We start from the raw sequence: 24,449 nt of genomic DNA, 5'->3' as shown, positions 1-24,449 counted from the left end.
TTTTGGTTTAATTTTGTGTCTGTGTGTGCAGTCAGAATACAAAAAATGGTAGATGCTATCAGGCTGTTATTTGGAAAGTAGTTTTAATCAAGATCCGGACAGTTTATCCAAAAGTGCATTGAAAATCACCCTGCATGTGGAACGTTTTCATATTGGTTCCCAATTATAAACACAAGCTTCAAAGATTTTTCATGGAATTTATAAGATAAAGCATTATATCAGTTTTATCAAGTAGCAATAGGAAAATTGTTTTCAGGATTTGGACTTATTCCACAATGAAACCTTTAAATAAAATCCTGTCCTCTCCGCAGAAATTATTTGATAGAGTTCATCTGTGTGATCCTGGTAGCATTATAGGGATTTTTTTTTTCTTTTTTAGAATTTACAGATAAGATGGTCAGAGTTGACTGAATGGAGGTAAATACATGCAAATCCTGGAAGAAAAGACTTCCAATGACTCAAGTGTGGGGTGATTATTTATCTTTCAATTTGACAATCAACCGAAACATTTAGCCATGCAGAGCTACAGTGGAAATGTTTAGATCCATGTATAAAAAGTGTGAAAATGGTCCAGAATAGTCCAGCCTCATAAAAATATTGATGTTTGTAGGATCCTTCCCAAATGGAGCTGAGCGTAGGTGAATCTGCATAGATATTATGTCGTTTAGATGTTGTGTCCAGAGTGTCTCCTCTACATTTTTGGGGGAAAAAAAATGTGTTTTTGAAACCAGAACTCACAGTGGAAACATTTCAAAATATTAGTTTTTTTTTTTTTTTTTTTATATATGCACATGCAAGTGAAATTTCCAAGACAGTTGTTTCTCAAGCATGCGTGGATTCTCTCTGGGTACTCCGGCTTCCTCCCACAGTCCAAATACATGACTGTTAGGTTAATTGGCTTCTCTACAGTCCCTTTAGGTTTGAGTGTGTGCGTGAATGGTTGTTTGTGGGTACAACATCAGGGTGTACCCCGCCTCTCACCCATTGACTGCTGGAGATAGGCACCAGCACCCCTCGCAACCCCACTCGGGATAAGCGTGCTAGAAAATGGATAGATGGATGAATGCATAAGAAGGAAAAAAACCAATTCAGAAGACCAGCAGCTGTAATTAAAGTAAAGGGTAAAATATATCAATTTGTAGGACTGCATACATTTTTTTTACATCTTTTGAAAGTCTTCCTTTGTTTTCATCCTAGTGCCTTGTTTATTTAGGGTTATCAGAACAAATAAGGCTAATTCCAAATGTCCACCACACTTTTCAGATTTGTTTTTATTTTTAGAAACATTTTGAAATGTGTAAAATGTCCCTGTTCCTTTGCAGATATTTATAACTCCTGAAAAAAGCAGATAGGTTTGTGGAGACCTAAACATATGAAGAAGTCCAGGATCCACTTGACAACTGTGAGTCTACAGAATGTAATGTAAAGGGGGAAAAAAACTAAAGTGTGTTTTACGCTAGAAAGCATCACCATTTTTAAAACCTGTCATCGGCCATCAGGAGTGAAGGGTGGAGACTAGGAAGGCGTGTCGACTTTAGGGACGAATGAAGAGCGCAGGGGAGAAGGAGTGGACACCTCAGAGCGCACCAGAGGCTGGGAGGTATCAGCATAAAAACAAGCCTCTTTCAACAAAAATGATCACCGGTTGAATATGATTTTGTGCGGACATTCATTTTTTTAGCTGACAAGCGTTGTTAACTTGTATTTAGAAACATCCTCCCTGTCAAATGGAGCGCTGAGGGAAGTTCTCACTATTTGCGCAACAGGTTCTGCCTCACAGATTTTACTCCGATCCATGTAGGTGGAAGAAGCATGTTGTCTAGATTTCCCTCCTTTGCGGTTCAGAAGGAGATCAACTCATGGGATGTGGTGGCTGCAGAGTCAGGTTTAACTTGGGGAAAGTGCTCTCCAAAGTCTCCGTGTTCTTCACCATGGTCCTAATATTTACTTATTTTTTCTACTGTCTAACTGGATTATGCGATTCGGCTCCGAGGACTTTATTTAGCAAAGAAACTGACGGAGACTATGACGACCTGGAAGATCGCAGCCAGGTGTTGGTAAATATGCGGCCAGCTGTTCTTGCGCAGCTCCACAACAAGACAGCCTCTCCAGACGCGCCGCAGGTGGACGCAGAGAAGCAGCTTCAGCAGTACGAGCAAGGCAGCGAGAGGGAACCAAACAGCATCCCTGTTGCCAACAACTATGGGACCAAAAGGCTTCCAAAGGCGATAATAATTGGCGTAAAGAAAGGAGGAACCCGCGCCCTGCTGGAGTTTCTGCGCATCCATCCAGACGTGAGGGCGTTTGGCGCAGAGCCCCACTTCTTCGACAGGTTTTATGACCGAGGGCTGGAGTGGTACAGGTAGGCTGCTTTAACAACTGGTTTATATGATTACAGATGCGTTTTAAAGGAACATTTAGGACTTATTATGTATAAAACTATAAAATGTCCTAAATAATTTAAAGTGTCTAAAATGTTAAACTTGCTTTAAATTGTTTAGCCCCCCGTCTCTCAGTGAGGTCTAGAAGCACAAGATCTATATCCAGCCATTCAGCAAAGATCCTGCTACATGACTGTAAATCTTACTTTGGCATTTAAACAATTAGATGAGCCCTTGAATGAAATATTACCTACTAGAAATTAATTTGATAAGAGAGTTAACAAGTCAAGAAAAAAATGTTAAAAAGCTAATTGGAAAGTTAAAAAGTTTATATGCCTGGTTAACAATTACATTATGGTTTATAAACTAAAAAAATTAAGTGCAAGTATCAGTATTAATGCTTCTAAGGTTATGTTGTACCCCAAAATGTCTTTTTTCGCTTCAGAGTGTTTTTCTTGACTTTCTTATAGAAGCACTTTTGTTATTTTTCTTAATATATTCGGGCAAAGTGGATGGATGGATGGATTGATAGACATTAACATAAATTTTTGCCATCAAAATATCCATATTTTTTGAATGTTAAAAAGGTAATAACGCCTTGTCCTGGATTCTAATAACACTATTGGCTTGAAATTTGGGTTTTTCAAAGAATTTCACTGAGTGCACTTTAAAGGGTTAAGAATAATAAAACAAATATATATATATTTGTTTTTTTTTTTTTCAAAAGTAGCTGATAAGATGTGTTAGGATATAAAATTTCTTCTGAAAGCTTCAGGTGGATGGAATTACCTAATACTAAATGAAATCACTATTTCAAACGTTGTCGTTCAAAAACATGAACCTGTATTTGGTAAAAAAGACACATTTTCTTTAGTTAAGCTTTCCTTATTATAACCAGTAACCAGACCAACAAAAACTGATACAAATCTTCACTGTAAATGGCATTTAAAAAGGAGATCAAATTATAGTGCAGTGAAACTGTTCTAAAAAGAAAATTCACACATACTAATAGAACAGCAATAAAGTAATCAACTACTACTGTACCCACCTTGGGTCATAATGAAACTGAAAATATTTGAATCTGTCCACACGCTATTTGTCGACAGATTAGACATTGAGCAAAGCAGAGGTTTCCTAATCTAAGCTATTCAACATTTGTTTGAACTCATCTTCTGAGACCAGCTGTTTACTGGGGGACAATGAATTTTTCATGTTTGGATTTAACAATATTTAAAAGCTTATTGGAGAAAATAAAACTGCTTATCCTCCTATGTGTGCATTTAGATTGATGACATCACAGGACTCACAGACACAGAGAAATTTCACTTAAAATGATGACAGACAAGTGATTTTTACAAGACTTTATCACTGATTCAGAGCCATACGAGTTGAAGGAACCCATGCATTTGAGATGTAGTTTGACTATACTTTCTCAAATTACAATAATTTTTAACAATTTGTGTTAGTTGCTGTTTGGCTTTTGCTATCGGATTGTTTGTGTGCACATGCACAAGTCGTTGAGTTACTAACTGGTGTGCTCTGCTTGTATCATCTCGAGTAGAACTCTGGCATTGGACTTATCATTTCTTTCTTCCTTAATAATATTAAGGAGATAAACTGCTCTGTAAGGTGGGGACAGCTTGTTGCAGTCCACAGATATCCCCATTTCTAAGTCTTTGAAATTAATGCAGTGCTTTTAATTATGGCTCAAAAATACATAATAGACAGTAACATGGAAAATACTAAAAATAATTTGGGTATATTACACATGATGCCACTAGAGACATCAGGAAGATTTGTCTTTGGCATTAATTAATGATTTACAATAACATGTATGAAAAAAGCTGGAACTCTAAAGAAAACACACTATTCTATATATGAGAACTGTATCTAAATTCTTGGTTAGTAGTTTTAAGATCCAGATAGTTCTGGATATGATATTTGTGGCTGGTACATAGCAAACGTTAAATCAGCACAGTAGTTAAGTTGTAAAAGGAATAATTTTTTTTGAAAGTGTGAGGACTAAGATAACTTTAAAGTATAATTTTTAAAGCTGGGCAACTGGTTTGAGGCCTTTTACTAAACTACTGTGGTAGATGGTGAATTGGAGCCTACACACGTTACAAAGTGGCAGCAACGAGGTTGAGGATTTAAAGTGATTGCAAACCTTCATTCCAATCCTTAAACGGTGATCTTCATCCCTGCTGAAGTTGAGCCCCTCATGCAGATGGCCTGATGTATATACCGTCGATAAATGAACCAGAACACAAAAAGACTGATGATCAGCTTCACACAGTGTACTTCTCCCTGCTTACTGCACTGTAGATCAAAGGGTCCCTGAGGTCCCAGAGGAGCTGTTCATCATCTTGACACCCATTTATAAACCATTTACAACCCACACTTCCACCTGTCATCCTATGTTTGCTCTGGCTGTGCTCTGCAAAGGAAGCCATCTTTGACCACTTTGCTCAAAATGAGTCAGACTTGTGTAAAAGGAAACACTTGGCTGTCATTGTCAGCTCATGTAGATGTGATGTGTTTGATTTTGTGGCATCGTTTTTGGCATCCTAATTAGCTGCTGTTGCAGTGGATTGACCTGCATGTCCATGTCTATAACTTCATAAAGGTCCAGCTTCTGGAGCTGGCTTTAGCTCAGGATGAAGCAGGTCTTGATCATCGCCAGATGTTCTGCAAACTTCTGAGCCCGGTCCCAAATGAGCTCCCATCAGGCTGACAGGACAATAGTATTTTGAGACTTCTGAGCTCAAAAGGTGCCATAAGGAGAGACAGAGGCTATGGCCAGATGAGTATTGATAAACACAGACTTCAGAGACTTCACAGATGTAATTTCACCCTGACTTGCCATTCGTTCTAACCTTTACTCTCTGCTTTAAGGGAAAAACATTTGGCCACATGGAAGCAGTTTCACCACTGATAATTTTAACATGCTTTTTTTTTTTTTTTTTTTTTTACACTTTACTCACCATATGAATTTTTGCACTTTTCTCCCCTATATCCTACTCATTTACACTTAGATTTTCTCCTGGTTCTCATTACCACATTTGTACCCCAGCTTTCACACATTCTTTTCGCTTATTTTACTCCCTACACCCCCCCACCCCACCTTCTGAGGCTCCCCTTTCTTTTCACATTTCGCTTCACTTCGTATAGACTAAGTTCTTATGTTGGAATACCTGTGACAGATCTGGTTCTTCCAGGGGGGCATGTTTTATACATGTTTCTGGGTGTCCTTTAAAGGTGTTTTTTTTTTTTTTTTTGGTTTTCTGCTAATTTTGCAACAACACCAGCAGGGGCTGTAAAATTGATAATTGGTAAATTGGTTATACAGTGAAATCTGTAAAACAGAACAAATAAAATAGGGTTGTAAAACATCTTAGTTATGATATTTTCTTCAAACAGTGTAAGCCGGTGAAATCTGGAGAAAAAAAACACAGAAACAGGGTTTATTAAAGCAAGGACTAACTTTGCATTATCTGTTTTTTAGATGCATACGTATCAAGAAAACCCAGGAGTTGTAAAATCCCTCAAATATGAATCTTTTGCTGTATTGTATTAGTGAAATGTATTCTATAGCATGACGATGTGTTTACCTTTTTGTTCTGTATTTTAAGGGTCAAACAAGTAAAATGTCCTTGTTTGTTCAGATTTAGTATTATTACAGAGATCCACATGTTGGGCCTCACCTGTTTAAAGATCTAAATAAAGGTCAACACCACTAGTACTTATAAAATCCAATGAGAAGAGTTTGAAATACAATTCTTTTTATTTCCACTACAAGACAATATGTGTTTACATCAGTGATTTATATGTAAAACTTAATTTAGCTTTAAAGAGGACATTATTTTGTTTGTAGATACTTAGTGTTTTAATCTGTTCCTTGAGTCGCTTTTTGAGAAATTTGTTCTCAGCATTTTTTTTTTTTCCTCCGTTTAAATATTCCCAGATTTTTTCATGCTCCAATAACAGTATTTAATATGTTATTTTGTATTAATCCCACCTGTAAGTTTAACATATCTTCAGGCTTAAAGTTTTGATCAGACTATAAAACAAGAGTTTTTTCCATTGCTGATACAAATCAACATAATCTCAGTTGGTTGGGATGGACAGCATCTGTGAAACGATTTTCAGTGGATTTGACCTTTTAAGGACTGCTTTCCTGCTTCAGGTTGCATCTACACCTTAGACCTAAGCACTTAACTGCTTCTTAAATGTTTTCTGTAGGATTAGAGTTTAAATGCGGCACATGTCAATGAAAGAATGAAGAAGCATTTTTTGCTGTTAGGAAAAGTCTTTATCTATCTATAAAAATACTTCTTAAACCCTAAAATACTCAGGTTGTTGAATATAATAGACATGTATACATTAATTATAGATAGTAAAATATTTCATTTCTAATGTTGTATTTCATCTCCCTCAGGAGTCAGGATAAATAATAAGCAACAATCAAAAGCAACAATGTTAGGAGAAAAGAATGGGGCGAACCTATATGGATAATAATAATAATAATAATAATAATAATAATAATAATAATAATAATAATAATAATAATAATAATAATAATAATAATAATAATAGCTATTTTATCAAAGGCAAAAACAGATATATAATTGTGGTATTAGGATCAATCAGGAACAAGGAGGGGCAGCTTTTTTGTGACACATGGTTCACTGATATCACTGAGGTATAAAAACCCACTGGAAATGTTGATCATCTCCATTCTTTGGACACCAACATGAGACCAGTGCTGCAAAGTGTACACTGTAATTCTGTTAAAGTTAGATTAAATCATGTAGGAGTCATTTATTAAATTAGTTATTTAAAGAGGGACCCCCCCCCCCCCCGAGCTTTTATGACATCGCTATTACTGACAGTAATTACCCTGCTCTGTGAATACAACAATCAGCTAATTTGATTTGTCTAAATTACAACTAGTTCTGATAGAATTTCTGAAGCATCTCAAAGGCTTTATTCAAGTGTCGATCATCTTCCTATGAGCGTCTTGTTTAGGACATGTTGTTAGGACAACATTTCTATTATACGTTTTTAATCAATCTATCTAGATACAAATAACCTTCAAAAAGAGTCTACATTAAAGGAGGTCATGTCCAACTACTTAACCAGCTAGTTTTGACTTTTGACAACTGAGGTTTCAGAGGTGGACTTACAGTATATGTGGGACAACATTTCCCAAGTGAGGGCAATTTTCCCAATGCCTCTTTCTACATTAAGCCCTAAGGCCATTAGTGATGGAGGCTCGGTGCCCCTGATTGGCGAGGCAGACCAGGAAGTGGCTTCCACAGTGTAGAGCTGTAATGTTTTAATGATGGTGTGTTTTAGCTTTAGCTGGGTTGAGGTGGTGTTATAAGATTTGGGAAAAGCCCACACTCAAACCCCATATGGTGAGAATTATAATAATTTAGGGCAGATTGTGGTTCATTTCGGGGTGCTTGTAAAAATTTTGGAAAAGTTTCATTTGAGCCGTTTTAGGTCTGTGAGAAAAAAAACAGTCAAAGAAATGATGGATCTGTTCCAGCGGATGCCTCAAATGCTTGGTAGTCATGGTCGGCTGCACTGCAATTTCCAGAAAAGACTGGCATGAGCTAATAGAACAAAAACAAACTAAAGATATTTTTTTCTCAGCTGAGGCTGGCATGGTTGGAAGTCTTCCAAGAGTTTAATCATAATCATTTTTATTAGACTTATTTCAGAGCCAAGTGAAAAAAGGCAACACAAAGTAATGTACTTCACAGCTTCCAGGTGCCTATATGATATCACATAAACCATAAAGCAGCTGATGACCTGCTTTGAAATATGTTCGTCCTTTTAAATCAATTTATTCTTTTAGCAATGTGAGTTTTTACAGGAAATGTTTAAAGCCATGAGTATTAAAACTGCTTAGCATTGCTGTACCAAAAAGCTGGAAAATCATCTAACTTTTCACACATGGTTATGGTAAATATGCAAGGAGACAAATGAGATTAAACAAATAGAAATATAATAAAAGGGAAATAAAGATTCAGTTAAGCACAGTGTTTTACACAGTCACTGTTTGCGTGAGCTTCTCCATCCAAAACGCAATTCAAGGGCCGGGAGTCACCAGACTCAAACTATAGATTAAACATGGAAGTCTTAATCTCTAGAAAATTAAATGCATTTAAATTTCCTTGGATTTAATGGCAACATCTGTCAAAAGTTGTGTTCAGTTATTAAAAACAGCAAGAGCTGGGTGCCATGAAATATACATAGAGACCTTTACTTTTGAGATAAACTCACTCCCACTAAAACACAGCGTTTCCCATTGCAAGCAGTAGTGATTTTGATACCAGCCTCCATGACGCAACCCCAACACGATTGCCACAAGCATTAAGAGATTTCTTTTTATATATATATATATATATATATATATATATATATATATATATATATATATATATATATATATATATATATATATATATATATATATATATATAAGCATACATTTTAGAGATATTTTAAGAGCAGAAGGTCCAACTGAAACACATTTACATGGATCTGTGTGTCCATGTTGTGTTTCCATCAGAATTTAAGAGTAAAAACTGGCTCAAAATGCTTTAATTTGCTAAATTGGAGAGCTCTTTCAGTGACAGACTGCTGTCTCATTAATGCACCAGGGAGCGTTATCACAGATCCTTCCTCCCAGCAGCTGTAAGAATTTATGACTATCACTGTTCCCAACAACCTCAATAAATTGTCACATTCATGCTGATTTTGCACAGTTTCTGTCTTAATCACGCAAATAACATGTTGCTGAAGAAGCTTCTTGGATGGGAGGTGAAACATCTTCTAGAAAACTTCACGTCCAGTTGCCTAGACTGAACTTCTTCAAGCTTGACTGAGAATCTTCACAGATATGCTGTTATCATTTTAGCACGTCTTTGGTGTTGCTTCTATTTTTACATTTCCACTACTGTAAAAATGTCCACAGCTGTATATTAATTATTCATTCCTTAGATACAGAGTATTTCTATTGTAAAAACTCTGTACAGTACATTGTTTTATTTGTTCATTTTCTTAACTCATTCTGTTATCTTTTATACACTTTTTTAAGGTCCACATTGTGTGACTTCTTTTGCTATAACCTTTTGCTGCTATAACACAACAATTACATTGTGGGACAATAAATGGGTTTCCTATTCTATTCTAATTTAAATGGTGAAAATAGCATATATGTTTCTGAATGAGGCTAAAAACCTACCATCATTTACCGTCAGCACTTGATTAAGCATCCTAATATTTGCCATTTTGCGTTACAAACAAGTCAAAATTAGCTGAAAGGAGAATAAAGTGTGGAAGTATTTAAATTTGGACTAAATGATAACATTAAAGAAAATATTCCTTGATCCCCAAAGTTACATCCATTTATTTCAGTTTATTATATTTCTTCTCCTAAAGATGATGTAAATCTTTGTTGTACATTTGTGAGCATTGCATAGTACTCACATTAAACTTTTCTCTCTTCAATTGAATGCTGAAACGATTACCAGTATGATTAGGGTAAAACCGCAGAGGACCATAGATATCAGCATTTTATGGGCGAGGACCAGCCCAAAATTTAAGCGAATGAAATGACTACTTAGGGCTCCAGGGCAGGGCTCCCATGAACAATCCAAGGTTTGCATTTTTTTTTTCAAATATAATCATGTCTTTAAAAACTAAAGTAATAAAAATGTGCAACATCATAACAAAAATCAAACATTGGATAAAGGTATCTCTGAAATCGACCGTCATCCAACCGCAGCATCTGGAGCAGGTGGCGGTACACGCTAAACCAGGAGGGTCTGTGGAGGATCTGGTGGACCCAGTAACACCAGTGTGATTGGCTTTCCACACTGGATATATGACTATGATTCACAAGTTAAAATCAAAAGGGTATTTCTCATTACCTGGTTGGTCGATTTGCAGTATTCCTGAGCTTCAAAGTGTATGCCGTTCTCTAAAACCTGACCCTTCTTCGAGTTTCTCCACAACTTTTGTGGGGATGATTGTTTATTAATGAGTCCTTCACAGAACAGCTGGGTTTTATACTTAGATTAAATTACACACAACTTAGTCTATTTACTAATTAGATGTCTCTTGAAGGCACTGGGGTTTCATTTAGGGGAATCTAAAGGTGGCTTAATATGAATGCCTGTCATGTCTTTTCAGAATTTAATTGTGTAAAAAAAAAAAAAAAACATGTATCCTTTTTCTTCTACTTTACAATTATTTGTTACTTTGAGAAGGGCTATCATATACAGTAAGCTCCAAAGAAAAACAGGAACAGTGAAGAACTATGAATATTTATGAATACTATGAATATAAGCCACTTAAATAGTTGCCCGTTTTTATTTTAACAGGAACAGACAGGCTATTTCTACATCTTTCTGTAAATTATGAAAAAATAAATGCTGACATAAGCTAATGGTTGGTTAACTGTAACCAAAAAGGATGGAAGACAATCAAAGGTCCCATTAGGAAAGCAAACAAGTCATTTTTCAAAGATTTTTATCTATTCCTTTGTTAAGCAAACTGTCACTTAACTAAAGTTTCTGTATTATTGTACCTCTTTTAGAGCTGATTCAAAGCAATATTTTATTTAGGAACGAAAGTCCCGACTCATCATGTTAGGTAGTCTGTTTCCTTAAGGCTTCCTCTATCACCCTTTTAGGACAACATTCTGCTGGGAAATGTTTTCCTTCACAGTGTTTTTTTTTGGTGGTTTGTTTTTGGCCTCACACTTTAATTGCTCTGATTTTCCACAAGCTTTTTTAATTGGGTGCCTGCTAAGAACAATATTTTGGATCAAAAGATGCCTATTTCAGCAAAAATCTCCTCTACTGAAAAAAGTACAACAAACAAACAATAAAAGCAAAGAAAGAAAAGAACTTTCATGGTTTATGATCTAGTAAATGATTTTAATATAAGTTACAGACCTGTTATTAATTGAGAGACATGCAGAATTTTAATTTTTAATGATCTTGTTTCCTAACCAGACACACTTGTTGTGCTATTGTGAAGATGCTGCAGGGGTTTGGCTGCAATAATCTGAGAGGCAGGAAGTCTGTTAGCCACATCCTTGCAGCCAAGCTTTTTTATTTTAATCGTGCGATTCAGACTGCCTCCAAGATATCGGTGGTATAATCGCCTCTGTGGCACTTCAGGGAGGAAAAGCGTTACATCCTTCTAACAGCAGGGAGTTCCAGACTCATATGGTTTTTCAGCAAGGATTTTTATGATGGGCTAAATAGAAAACATATTTTCATCCTGAGCTCATGTTTTCAGAACAAAAACAGGACTTAACAAATTTTCTTTAGTTGAACAGCAGTTTCAAATTGCTCATGCTGTGTTTTAAATTAATCATCCTTGATAGGCTTATAGTCCTTGTCGCCATACGCAGACAGATTTATCACAGAAATTGCAGCTTATTGATTCTCTGTTAATGAGATTAATCAATAGGGGTTTGGCTCTTGGAGGGAGAGGGGTAAAAGCCACAAATCATTAACTATGCAAGAGTATGGAAATTATCTAAAGTGTCATTCATCTGAAGGAGAGAAGTACAAATTCAAGCCTTTAATGACATATCAGACAGCAGAGGGAAGGATGGATGCTTATTCACTTACCAATAAACACTGTTACCTACGTGCTCCTGTGTGTGCATAATGAAAACTGCACTCATGCCTGGAAACATAAGATCTAAGCTCAGTTTGTAGCCAAGGGGCAGACATATTGATCAGGCTCAGATAAACTGAGAATGAGGAGGCAGCTGATGGGCTGCTCACAACTCTTGCAATTGGATAGTAATCAATTAATGGTCTTTTATTATGGGATCAGTTATTAGGAATGGTGAAAACGGCTCACCTTGAAGTTAACAAAGGAGGCATTAAACTTTTTTCAAAGTCAGCAATCAGCACCTACCACAGGATCATCTTTGTATGCATATGACTTTAATCCACATAAAGTTTTATTTATGTTTTTGTTTTAAAACTGCTCTGGTTGGAGTTAATAAAAAAAAAATTGCCCAACTTATTTTCTAGAAAGGATAGAGCTGAAGAAAATAAAGATACTGTATCTCTTACGCTACTGTGAATTTGGAGTGCAGCGAGCATTGTAGCACCAATATTAAAGATGTTTTAAAAGCAACATTTATTCAGCTATGAAAAAATCCACCGTTTAAAAAGAGCTGTTCTGAAGAAAAAAAAAAAAAAAAAATCAGTAGCTCTACAATTACTGGTTCTGCTTTGGACATTTCTAGTCAAGCTGTCTTATTTTTTCATATTTATCTGGATCTAGGAAACAAGGCTTGCGATGTTCCTACTTGTACCTTTATCTACAGTAGATCATCCACAGTGCTACATATTATCTTAATGTTTAATTTACCTCATACACTTTTTGCAGGGTTACTTAAATGGCCATTGCAGAAAGCTGATTTTATGTCTGGTTGACTACTTCCATGTTCATTTTGCCATATATTTTGTCATGAATCGCGGACAGATGGACCCAGTATTCAGGAGAGACAGTCAGTAGGAAAGTTCAAAAGGTTTATTAAAATAAAAACAAAACAAAAGCGGAGCTGTGGCTCAAGGACACTGCAGGGGGGGGCACCGCCCAATCATAGACACTCTAGGGGAGGAAACACAGGTAAGTGACCATGATAAACTGATATATGATTATCTGGGTTGGTCACTTACCTGGTTTAACAGTCCAGACCACGAGTGTCCCCAGTGCTGCAGTCCCAGAGGTCATGCTGGAAGCTGATCCTGGTGAGGGATCCAGAACAGACAGGAACAGACAGGAACTGGCAGGATCCAGATCAGACAGGAACAGAGACAGGTGGCAGGATCCAGACTTCCATGCATCCACAGGCTTCCAGGAGGGTTCAGAGTCAGACTGGAACCAGAAGCATGACCAGGTGGTCACGCACAGGAGCAGACAGGATCAGGTGAAGACAGGCAGGCTCAGTGGAAGAGGGTAGCCGAGACAGGACGTAGGAACCGGAACTTGAAGCTGGACTTGAACTGGTCTCCTCCCTGGAGCCAGGCTTACTTTGATAAAAACTGAACCTCCCCCCATAATGAGCCAAAAACCCAGAGGACTCCGCGAGGGAGGAACAGTGGACGATCAGGAGACGAGACAAACACCAAAACCCTCTTTCCACTGGCTGCTAGGATCCAGGACAGGAACAATGACAAAAAAAAAACCAAACAGACAGACTAACAGAAAGACAAGTAATGATCTGGCCATGAATGCTCAGGCTGAACTGAATATAAACCAGAGGAAACAGGTGAGGGGAATAAATTATAATTGAGGCTGGGAAGGAAGAGGGCAGGTGAGAGGAATTACTAATTAAGGGAGAGCAAACAGGCCAGATCATGACATATTTTGGATTACATAGACCAAATATAGCCCTATTTTAAGTTTATTTTTAGAATGTATTTATGTTTTCATTTTGAATTTCCTGATATATTAAAGCATGCATGTAACAGGGCCATTAGAAGTGAAGCAGGCCCACAGCATAACAAATCTTCGACCGTACATAGCTGTAGGAATTCGATTATTTTCAACATATTCATCCCTTAATTTACTTCAAACCAACCCGCGGTTTCTGTTGGTTAAAGTCACAGTACTAGTGTCTTCTAAATGAAGCACACCGTTTCTATTAAAGTTGTGGTTAAGTTTATTTCCTTCAGCATATTAACATTTATGGCAGTGGGAGAGAAATCACATAACTTCCAAATTGCAACTTGATGTGATAGTGTCTGCTGGATGGTATGGGATCTGCAAAAAAAAAAAAAAAATCATAATAACCTTTAATAATAGGGTATAAATTTAAGTTTTTTGTTTGTTTATGTAAGGCTACAATAAAACAGAGCTTAAAGATGTTAAGCACCACTCAAAAAACTGATTTCCTCTGGATTAGAGGTGCCAACATAACTGAAAAGGTCTATTTAAAAAAACATCTTGGTTAGTATGTAGCGGTCATTAAATGCCTTTGCTAAATCAAGTCTAAGTAATGATAAGCTTATTTTATGGCATATTTTGAAGGGGATAAATCCTAATGAATTCGCTCCCATAATTGAAAGTCACCCAGAATATATTTGTTTGAGGATTTGCTTTATCCACCTCTCTTCTAAAACCTTCAAGATGTTTGCTTTTCACATTCATTAAGTTGTACTCATATACTCATTATTCATACTGACTAATGCTGCTTCTGACTAAATGATCTTGACTGATGTTTTGGTCCACTTACAACCGCAATTTAAAACCATAATTAATACGTTTAAATCATCTCTCTAAGTCTTAAAGCGAAATAGGTATTTTTTTTTCTTCTTTATGAGCTCAACTAAAAAAAAAGGATTCTTACTTTATTAATCATTCTTGTGCAAACTTGTGAGAATCTGCTGCAACATTAATGCAGTACAGATTTTGGTTTGCGTTTCACTAAACATCAAATCAGTCTTTGATCATAAAAAGTTTCACTAAGAAAATAAATTCACCTCGAAGCTCATCCGAATTCCTGAATGACCTCTTCTTATGGCCATTTGGACTCAATTGAGGCTTCCAGTGTGAAACAAATAAATCCCAAAAGCTCTGTTACTTGTTTATTTTATGGAAAACCACATGAATGCTCTCCTTTTCCAGTAACACAATGAGATCTATGGAGCCAAAAAGGGGATCAGACAGTTCATCCTCTGTTTTAATCATAGCTCTTTGTCCGTTTGTCAGGCAACCGATTTGCTTCTGAAATCCTAGTCTGCCACAAGTCTGGCTCACGCAGCTTTGCTGTCAGTCATGAGCACTCTGAAACCCGAATGGTGCCCACAATCCCTGCTTGACTGATGGATAGATGGGCTAGAAATCATACCAAGCAATGCGCTTAAAGAATACCACACATATGTTGTTGGTAATATACCCATGAAAAAAAAGAATAAATAGAGGAATCAGTTTATTCTTCTTCACAGATTATTTCAAAGAAATAAGAGCATATTTCATATTCTAACAAATACAGTATGTATACTGGTCTACTGTGCAAAGTGCTTTTCACTCTTACAGCCATATGTTTAACACACTAGCTGAGCTCAGCAGCTGGACAGCCTGGTCACACTTCCTGCAGACATATTGGACTCTTTAAATACACACAGGAACCGGGGTGGGCGCTCTGCTCCTGCAGGAAGAAGAGGGGGTTGAAATCTGTAGGAAATTGCTGTTAAGTGGTTTTTGAGGTTTTGTGGTTTTAGACTCATCAGAGCTAAAATGAGTGGATGGTCCTGGTCTGCAGACCTTAGTAGTGAGGCCCGAAGGGGCTGCAAACAATAACACCGTCTTGGATCAGAACCTTTAATCATAGATGATTTGAGGTGATTTAATGAAAGAGGAGCTAGAGTTACTAAATGTTGGTGAACTGTTAAGTATGACTGTAGCTTTGCCCCTCATGTATGTAGGTGTTGAACTCCTACCTCATTAACTTGTTCAATATTTTTCACATTACAATCACGGACGTGTGACTTTATATGATAAACCAGCACAAAATCGTTAATTATTGTTAACAACAAGGAAAAGGACATGTAGCTTTCAAAATATTTCAATAAATATATAAATCAGAAAAGGTTTGGTTTGCTTTTGAATCATCCCCAGAAAAAAACCCAGCAGTGCTGCACAAACTGTGATCTAGAAATGAAAAAAATGACAGCGAGACTGCAAACCATCAATGACATGGTCATCCCCAGTCAACATAAAAGAATCTTTTAGAACCAAAACTAAGATCTTTACGCACTACAAATCTGACCATAGTGAAAGATTGTCAAAAAGAAAATATTAGGTCAAAAACCACACAATATACGTATGAAATCAGTTTAGACCAAATATATATGTTTAAAAAATGTTCTTAGATGAACATTTTATGCTTGTCACAAGATAAAAAACATGAAAACTCTACCTGAAATGCAAAACAAGGTGGTGGCAGTGGGCTGCTCTGGGAATTCTCTTCTTCAGAAAGCTGGTGAGAGCCTATGTGATGATGGATACAGCTAGGGAAAGGGGAACTGATTAAAACCTGTAAAAGCCAGCCAAATCTGAGATTTGCATGGAGGTTTAACCTCAAGAATGCTTCTAAACATACAGCCAGAACCACAATGCAAAGAAAATATTTTATTTGAATGGTCTAGTAAAAGTCCACATGTAAAACCAACTGAGACTCTGTGGCATGCCTTAAGATTGATGTGAACCGTAATGTGAACCTAATAAGAGAAAGGGTTATTAATCACAGCTGTGGAGTTGATTATTGAAACATACTTTAAGGGTTGTATCTAAATAACTAACTGGAAATGTTTTATTTCCACCCAGAAACCTGATGCCTCGAACTCTGGACGGGCAGATCACCATGGAGAAGACACCCAGCTACTTTGTAACCAAGGAGGCTCCAAGCCGTGTGTGCACAATGAACTGCCAAACCAAGCTAATAGTTGTGGTGAGAGACCCAGTAACGCGTGCCGTGTCCGACTACACCCAGACTCTCACCAAGAACCCGGGTCTTCCATCCTTTCAGAGTCTTGCATTGAAGAACTCCTCCGCAGGAATAATCGACACCACTTGGAGTGCCGTGCGCATTGGCCTCTATGCCAAACATCTGGAGAACTGGCTGCAGTATTTCCCCCTGTCTCACTTTCTGTTTGTCAGTGGTGAGCGACTTGTGTCTGACCCCGCCGGGGAGATGGGACGGGTTCAGGACTTCCTGGGTTTGAAAAGGGTTATTTCAGATAAACATTTCTACTTCAACCAAACTAAAGGTTTTCCCTGCTTGAAGAAACCAGAGGGGAGTAGCAGACCTCGCTGCCTGGGAAAGTCGAAAGGTAGACCTCATCCCCAGATCCCATCTGAGGTTCTACAGACACTCAGGGACTTTTACAGACCTTTTAACCAACGTTTCTATCAGATGAGTGGACAAGATTTTGGCTGGGACTAATAAAAAGGGACACGTCTGCCTTATAAAAAGCATCTGTATGTTTCTTTACAGTTTTCACAAATCTAAGATTCTCAGGGAGGAGTAAAGGCTGTGGATGCAACATGACAAGCAGCAGATGTTGGGCTGACACTTACCGCAGTGCTGCTAATATGGTTCAATACACCTTGAGGACTTTAAAGCACTCTCTTTTAAGGTTTCATTTTCCTTTCTTTGATCCTGTATTTTGTTTATAAGATGAAGTTATATTTATAGCTTATGTCGATATAAATCCTTCATTAAAATTATCAGCTATATTAAAAAAAGTTAATTTATTACCATGTGCTTTTTATTACATGGCAGATGAAATATATAAAATAGGCTTATTAACTGACAGGACATTGGGGGCGATGTCATACCACACAACGCTTTGACGCATTTATACGTTTGTTTTGTTTTCTTTTTCATGAACAAAGACAATCAGATCAATTGTTTGATATTGAAAAGATATATATTGTTTGCAACTGATGTACATTTATACCTCAAATGTAAATATTCAATTAAAAGAACACATATAAACATTGTATAGGTGGTTATTGTGGATTTTTAAAGACATTTTTAGCTGTTTGAAGATGTAACCCCATTTAATCTGGATAGAAGAAATCAATTCTGACCTCAGGTGCTTGATTTGGATTTAAACTTTTAATTCTTTGCAATTTATGTACATAAAGTGACTCTACGACTGCTCTGCATGTGGAGAAATTATATAGAACAATGATCCTGACAAGTCTACCTCTAAATAGCTATAACAACTAAAATCCCAAAGTCTGGACTTTATGATTGAGATTGGGTACTTGTGGAATACCTTTTCAGCCTGGCAGGATTAGGACAATTCTGCAAAGAGGAGAGTGCAAAAAGTCCCCTGCAAAAGACTTGCTGCTGGTTATTATAAAAACTTGATTGCAACTCATGCTGCCAAGGGTGGCCCAACCAGTCATTAGGTCTAGAGTGTAATTACTTTTTCACATAAGCCCGGGTTGTTTTGTATAACATTTTTCTCTTGACAAATTAAAACCTAATTAAAAACGGCTTATAGTTTTAAATGATTATTTTAGAGGGTTTTCAGTATTCAGCCTGAGCTGCTGTAGGATTTCATTCCTGGAAAGTGACATATCCTTTTTTTTTGTCTTTTCGGAATTCTGATCATCCTATTAGTCCCGTTTCCTGTTAGAAAGTTTGTCACTTTTCAACCCGTAGTACAACATTAAGAGAAACAACATGAAAAGTAAATATCTGTAGCCAACATGTAGTCCAAAAGATGGAATAAGAACATCTAAGAAGTTAAGCATTAGGATCAGTCCTTGTTTGTACGTTCATAGAAACATTGTGTGTGCTATAATGCTTATAGTCCCCACCTGCTCCTCGCTCAGCTCAACCCCTCCCTCCATCCAGGCTCCTTTTATTTTGGCTTCAATCAGCCTCTGCTGACACCTGAGCGTAGCAGTTGCGGAGCACAATTAGTGCACTCCGCCTCCTTAGACAACCGACTTCAGCCCAGCTTGGATTGTTAAACGGGGAAAAGAAAAAACCAAAACAATCCAAACATGAAAAGCAAAAGAAAAAAATTTAAAGAAAAGAAAAACACAATGTTTTCCCATGGCAATGCAACACAACCTCACCAACACTACATGGTGGTAGCCTGCGAAGTCACCGCAGCCTGTGGGCCGGTTCTAATCGTAAATAAATATCATCCAGGGGGCCATGGATAAACAACCAAGGGCCTTGACTTTGACATATGTGCTCTACAAGATTCTTTTCCATGCAGGATTGACGTGTAAAGAGAAACAAGTATGTTTTTAATACTGAAAACAGAATGAAATGACATCAAATGTCTCTTCTACAGCAGCGAAGGGAGTTACATGAGAAATCAATGAAATCCCAGTAGTGCCTGTTCTCATGTTAATGTAAAGTTGTCCCCACCTCTGACATCACTACTTTGAATTTGTCTCAGAAATGCACCATGGCACAGAAAACTGTCATCTGAATGTACCGCTGGTAGAGTAGAGGTGAGAGAAATAGATCTCTTATTTTACTGGTGTACAGACTCTGATGTTACTGTGGATAATCCGTACTGTTTTCCAGGGAAAACAGGCTCACTCTGAGCCATTTATAACTGATTGAGGTCATCACTGCTCAAAAGACCAATGCAAATCAGTTTTGTGAATTGTTCCTTCACTTAAAAAAATAATGCAACTGTTTTTGGCATTTACTTAATCATATTTAGTTAGTTTAACACCATTGTTTAATGTTAGCAGGGTATGACATGAAACAATTGTGTTAAAGTAACTAAATATGAATAAGTAAATGCCAAAAACAGTACCGGTATAATTTATTTTCATCTTCTTTGTTTTATTCAGATGCACACCCACGTTACTCGTTTGTTTGTCCTTTGAGTAAACGAAGAATTTAACTACAGTTCAACCAATAACAAAAAGCAGAATGTGAAAAGGAATCTCAAAAATATATTTTTAGGAATTAATAGATCAATGCTTGAACTTTGTGCCTGTGCTGATAAGCTAAAGGATACAGCAGAACTTAAACTAAATAAAGACAATGCCAGAGTTAGCATCACTGATCTCTAAGCTGATTTGCTTTGTTGATGGTTACATTCTTTCTTAATGTTGTAGTTTTATCTCACTACAATCGAACAAGCTTTAACTTTGTTTTTGTGGGTTTTATTTCAATTTTTTCCTCTTCTCTGAGCTTTATAACATGATCCTACATTCTCTCTGGAGCAGTTCTATACATTTATTAAATTTTAGCAAAATTTTGTGAAAATCTTTGTCAGAGTTATATTCAAAGGTCAAAGTTGCTCATCAAATTATCCAGGGTTGCATGTGTTGAGATCAGGACTTGAAACAACTATTTATGTTTTTTTATCTAGCTGTCTTCCAACTTTTTAATTCATAATCTAAAATCTTGCTCTTTCTTGTGTTGATTTCTTTACTTTTTAACTACTCATTGAGGGATCATTAAAGAGAAATCCCACGATACTCTTTACTGCCTCCACAATGGAGGCCACATGTACAGTTTAAGGCCTGCGTGTGTTGCGGCCTTTAATTACACAAGATGTGAGCTCACCCCCTCTTCTTTCGTTGTGGGTTCAGAATTAACAACAGAGCTCCCTTCTTTCATGATACTCTGGCCTGTAAGAGTAAAAAAAGAACCAGCATCTTCCATGGGGAAACAGCCCAGGATAGGAACCCACTGGAGAAATTAAATGTACCCTTCGTTCCATAATAAGTGGAGATTTGATTTAACAAAACAAGAAAATAAACCAAACTGCTTTGTTTGAGCTTTGTTTGTGGAAATATCTGTGGTTTGATGTATATATTTATGAGTTTCATAAAACACACACAGTTCCTTTAACACTCTGCAACTCCTGCACCCAATAATTCCAGTTAGGACTTCTGTTTGTTGTTATCCCTGGCATTGAATTTTAAGACACTAAAATTTTAAATATCAAAGACTTACTTCATCCTTGAAATATTTTACTGCTTGCATTAATACTGGGTCTGCTAGTAGAACTGCTTTCTGCCTGCCTCGCAGCAGGCATTAACAGATATATTTATTCTGCCATCTGGGAAAGATATTAGTGTCCTTAGAGGGCAATCCCAGAAGTAAACTTTCCCTAAATCAGCATAACTTTATGGCACTTAAGATAATCTACAGCTTTCACTAAACACTTGTAATTATGTGAGAAATTAAACTGAGCTTAAGAAGGACTGGCAAGCAGTGGCCTGTTTTACCATGGGAATATGGCTCAGAGCGCCTTTCTGTCAGTGAGCAGCTAAAAGATCTAAAAAAAAAACACATCTGTGTTTTTTTGCAGTATGAACATTGTAATAACATAGTTCCATTAATTTTAGCATATTTAATTAATGATGCCATTGTCAGATGCTTGGAACTTAGGACCCAATATTCAAGCAGACAGATCAAGGTAATTTCAAACAGGCAGTTATTTGATTATAAGCATGCGGCTGCCTGTCAGCTGGGTCAAATACACAGGATACTCTGTAGAAATAGAAACTCAGGTTAGTGACATGGGGCCCTGTCACACCTTGCCGATTTAGCCAGTGTATGCCTGATGTCCCAAAATCTCCTAAAACACTGGCATACACTGAACTTTCTATGTATTTTTTCAATTTTAGCACTGAAGCAAGGTAGCACTTCTGCCTTGCACAAAGAAGGTTCTGGGTTCGATTCCCCGTCTTTCTGCATGGAGTTTGCACATTCTCCCTGTGCATGCATGGGTTCTCTCCGGGTACTCCGGCTTCCTTCCACAGTCCAAAAACGTGACTATTAGGTTAATTGGCTTCCCTAAATTGTCCTTAGGAGTGAGTGTGTCTTTGTGTGTATCTGTTGTACCCTGCAACAGACTGGCCACCTCTCGCTCATGGACAGCCGGAAATAGGCACCGGCCCAACCGTGACCCTGACAAGGACTAAGCGGGAGAAAATGCATGGATGGTATCTGTTATCCTTGAACTTTTTATGTAAAATGTAATATTTCAAATTTCAACAACATTGTCCCTTCACTTGCGCTCCAATAAACTTTCATATTTTATTGTAACATGTAATGTAATGCAGTCCTAAGGGCACTAGTCTCGAATTGGCCTTGGTCTCGGCCCATAAAAGTCTTGGTCTTGTCTCCGGCTTGATACACTCTGATCTTGGTCTTGACTTGGTCTATGGTTAGGTGGTCTTCACTATGACATTGATGCGGTTGCCAGTAGCTTATACTGTTCAACTTTTGAAACACCATAAAACACATCAAACCTAATGAAATAATCAAAAAGCAACTTTTTAGTTGGAAGCACTTAATCTCCATTTTGAGAAAGCTGAGGCATTTTCCAGTAGTCAAGAAAAGCATAGCATGTGCAAGCTGTGGGATGCTTATACCGCTTTCCTACCAGTTGAAAAACCCATTTAAACCTGGTAACAAATGGCTTTTAATGGCAGTGGAAACAGCTCAATGACCTGTGTAGTCAAATGGGCAAGTGACCCTCAGCTCCGATCGGCATGCTGTGGGAACCAGAACCGGATTGACCCACTAACTTACGTGACACCATTGAGCGTAACATACAGACTTCTACATACCACGCCAGTCGCTTCTGATCTAACAACCTGAAAAAACTCAGTTTACTTTTGATAAACATGGTGCACCACTTGTACGAGGAATTCAGACGGATAAAAGATTGAAACAATAAAGCACATTTACTACGCTCTAGCTTCCTTCCATGTTGCTCTCCATGGTTTACTTTCCTGATTTCTGTCACACTGATGACACCATCAACGCAAACCCTGTGTGATGGTGTCACCAGACACACAGCGGCAGGGGGTACAGAGGCCACACAGCTTGCCAGTTGGGGGTTAGAGCCTGCTTTTTTGCCACAGAGAAGGGAGCCAAATGCATATTGTTAGTGGGTGAACCCATGTTTACAGAACCCAGGTTAACAGATTATTTTCATTGGGAAAGAGGCTTTAGAGTGGCTGCATCGCCATAGCCTAAGAGAATCTGCTGTTGTGAGAGAGAGAGAAAGGTGCAGACAGCCAGGTTTGGGATGTGTATTGTCATATGTAAGCAAAATAGTAGGGATAACTTGGCTTTCAGTCAAAGTGGAATAATGCGTCACTTTGCCAGCAAGGGAGAGGTTTTTTCCCCTTTGTGATAAGGGAAACCAGGATGTCCTTTGAAGGTTCTCCTGTGGTGGTGAAGTGGCAGAGAAGTTTCAGCTTACAGTCTGTAAGAATCCCACTGCAACAAATGTTCAATATTCATCCATGTCCATATTCATCTCATGACTGTGAAGCCCAACACATAGAACTTAGACTTGACTATTTAACCTTGACACTTTTTTATAACTTGGGAAAATATTATTTGGTCTTATCTCTGAAAAGTATGTACTTGATCTCAGCCTCTTCATCTACAAAACCAAAGTAACTGTATGCAGATTACATAATTTTTCAATATTCAGGGTTTTATTTTGTTCTCACTTTAGTACACATTAGTGCACTTTGCACACAAAGATTTTGTTGTTGAGCTGTTAAGCAACATCAAGGTGATTCTCCTAAATTTTCTCATAGACCTTGATTTCTTTTTTTTTAAGAACTAAAACTCTCTGGAGTTCACACGGCTACAATGGGATAGAAAAGGAAGAAATGCATTAAAACTTAAACCACAGAAAGAAACAAAGTTTACATCTTAGTATAGCATTTTGCTAGAGAATAGCTGTGCCTGTTCAAAAAGAGAAATAGATATCATCCACAATCTCCTTTGATTTGGTAAAAACTATGGATTTTGTCTAAGCTTAGTTACACATTTCATTTAATCAGATTAAGTCATGTCTATAACTGTAGAGTATATTTACTTGTTAATCTTTTCCTTTACTTGCTACTGCATGAATTTCCCTACTGTGGAACAATAAAGTATTACTCTATTCTGCTGTATTCATTGTGGTCATGTCTTTATATTATCTTGTTAAACCTTGCAGAATTGTGACTCCATCTTTAACTGATGATAAAGTCACTTAAGCTGAAAAGAGTTTGGTCACAGTAGTTAAGAGAAAGCACATTTTTTTCACGGATATGAGCTTGGAGAATTTTACAGCAGGTTTTTATGAAATTGTTTTTCTGGACACACAAGTTTCTGCAAAGGCTTCCATGGTAAGTTTTTTTTGTGGCTTTTAAAATGCCAAGTACTGTCTGCTTATAGGGCCTTGATTGGAATAGATGGAGGATGAAAATTCACAGACATGCCTGCAGTAAGTTTACGAGGTATGAATGGAGACTCTGCTGCCAAATAGAAGGAAAACTTTCACACTAAAAATACAATTCTGTGGAAATGCTTTTGGAAAGCCATTCATTTGCATTTGGCTGGTGCCATATACAAAATAAAGAACTTCTTATGTGGCCAATAAAACCTGAATTAACTTACCTGCTAATCTGCTAACTAAATTATCAGTGTTTTGTGCATCACTTTCTTATTTTGTCAAAGCTCCCATCTATGTGTCTTCAGTGATAACAATGTCA

At 37.3% G+C, this 24,449-nt stretch overlaps 1 protein-coding gene across 1 annotated transcript; it reads left to right on the top strand.

Annotated features, from left to right (window-relative positions):
- Positions 1 to 1,556: 1,556 nt before the first annotated feature.
- On the top strand, positions 1,557 to 17,944 carry LOC119798376 (heparan sulfate glucosamine 3-O-sulfotransferase 6-like). The gene is made up of 2 exons (XM_038307817.1): positions 1,557 to 2,362; positions 16,764 to 17,944. The coding sequence occupies exons 1-2, from the start codon at positions 1,860 to 1,862 to the stop codon at positions 17,380 to 17,382; spliced, it is 1,122 nt and encodes a 373-aa protein (XP_038163745.1). The 5' UTR covers positions 1,557 to 1,859; the 3' UTR covers positions 17,383 to 17,944.
- The last annotated feature ends 6,505 nt before the right edge of the window (positions 17,945 to 24,449 follow it).

This window comes from Cyprinodon tularosa, unplaced genomic scaffold (assembly GCF_016077235.1).
Source record: "Cyprinodon tularosa strain WSP-4 unplaced genomic scaffold, ASM1607723v1 ctg62, whole genome shotgun sequence".
NCBI classification, from domain to species: Eukaryota; Metazoa; Chordata; class Actinopteri; order Cyprinodontiformes; family Cyprinodontidae; genus Cyprinodon; species Cyprinodon tularosa.
Note: the sequence above shows the minus strand (reverse complement) of the source record. Positions and strands in the feature narration are given on the sequence as shown.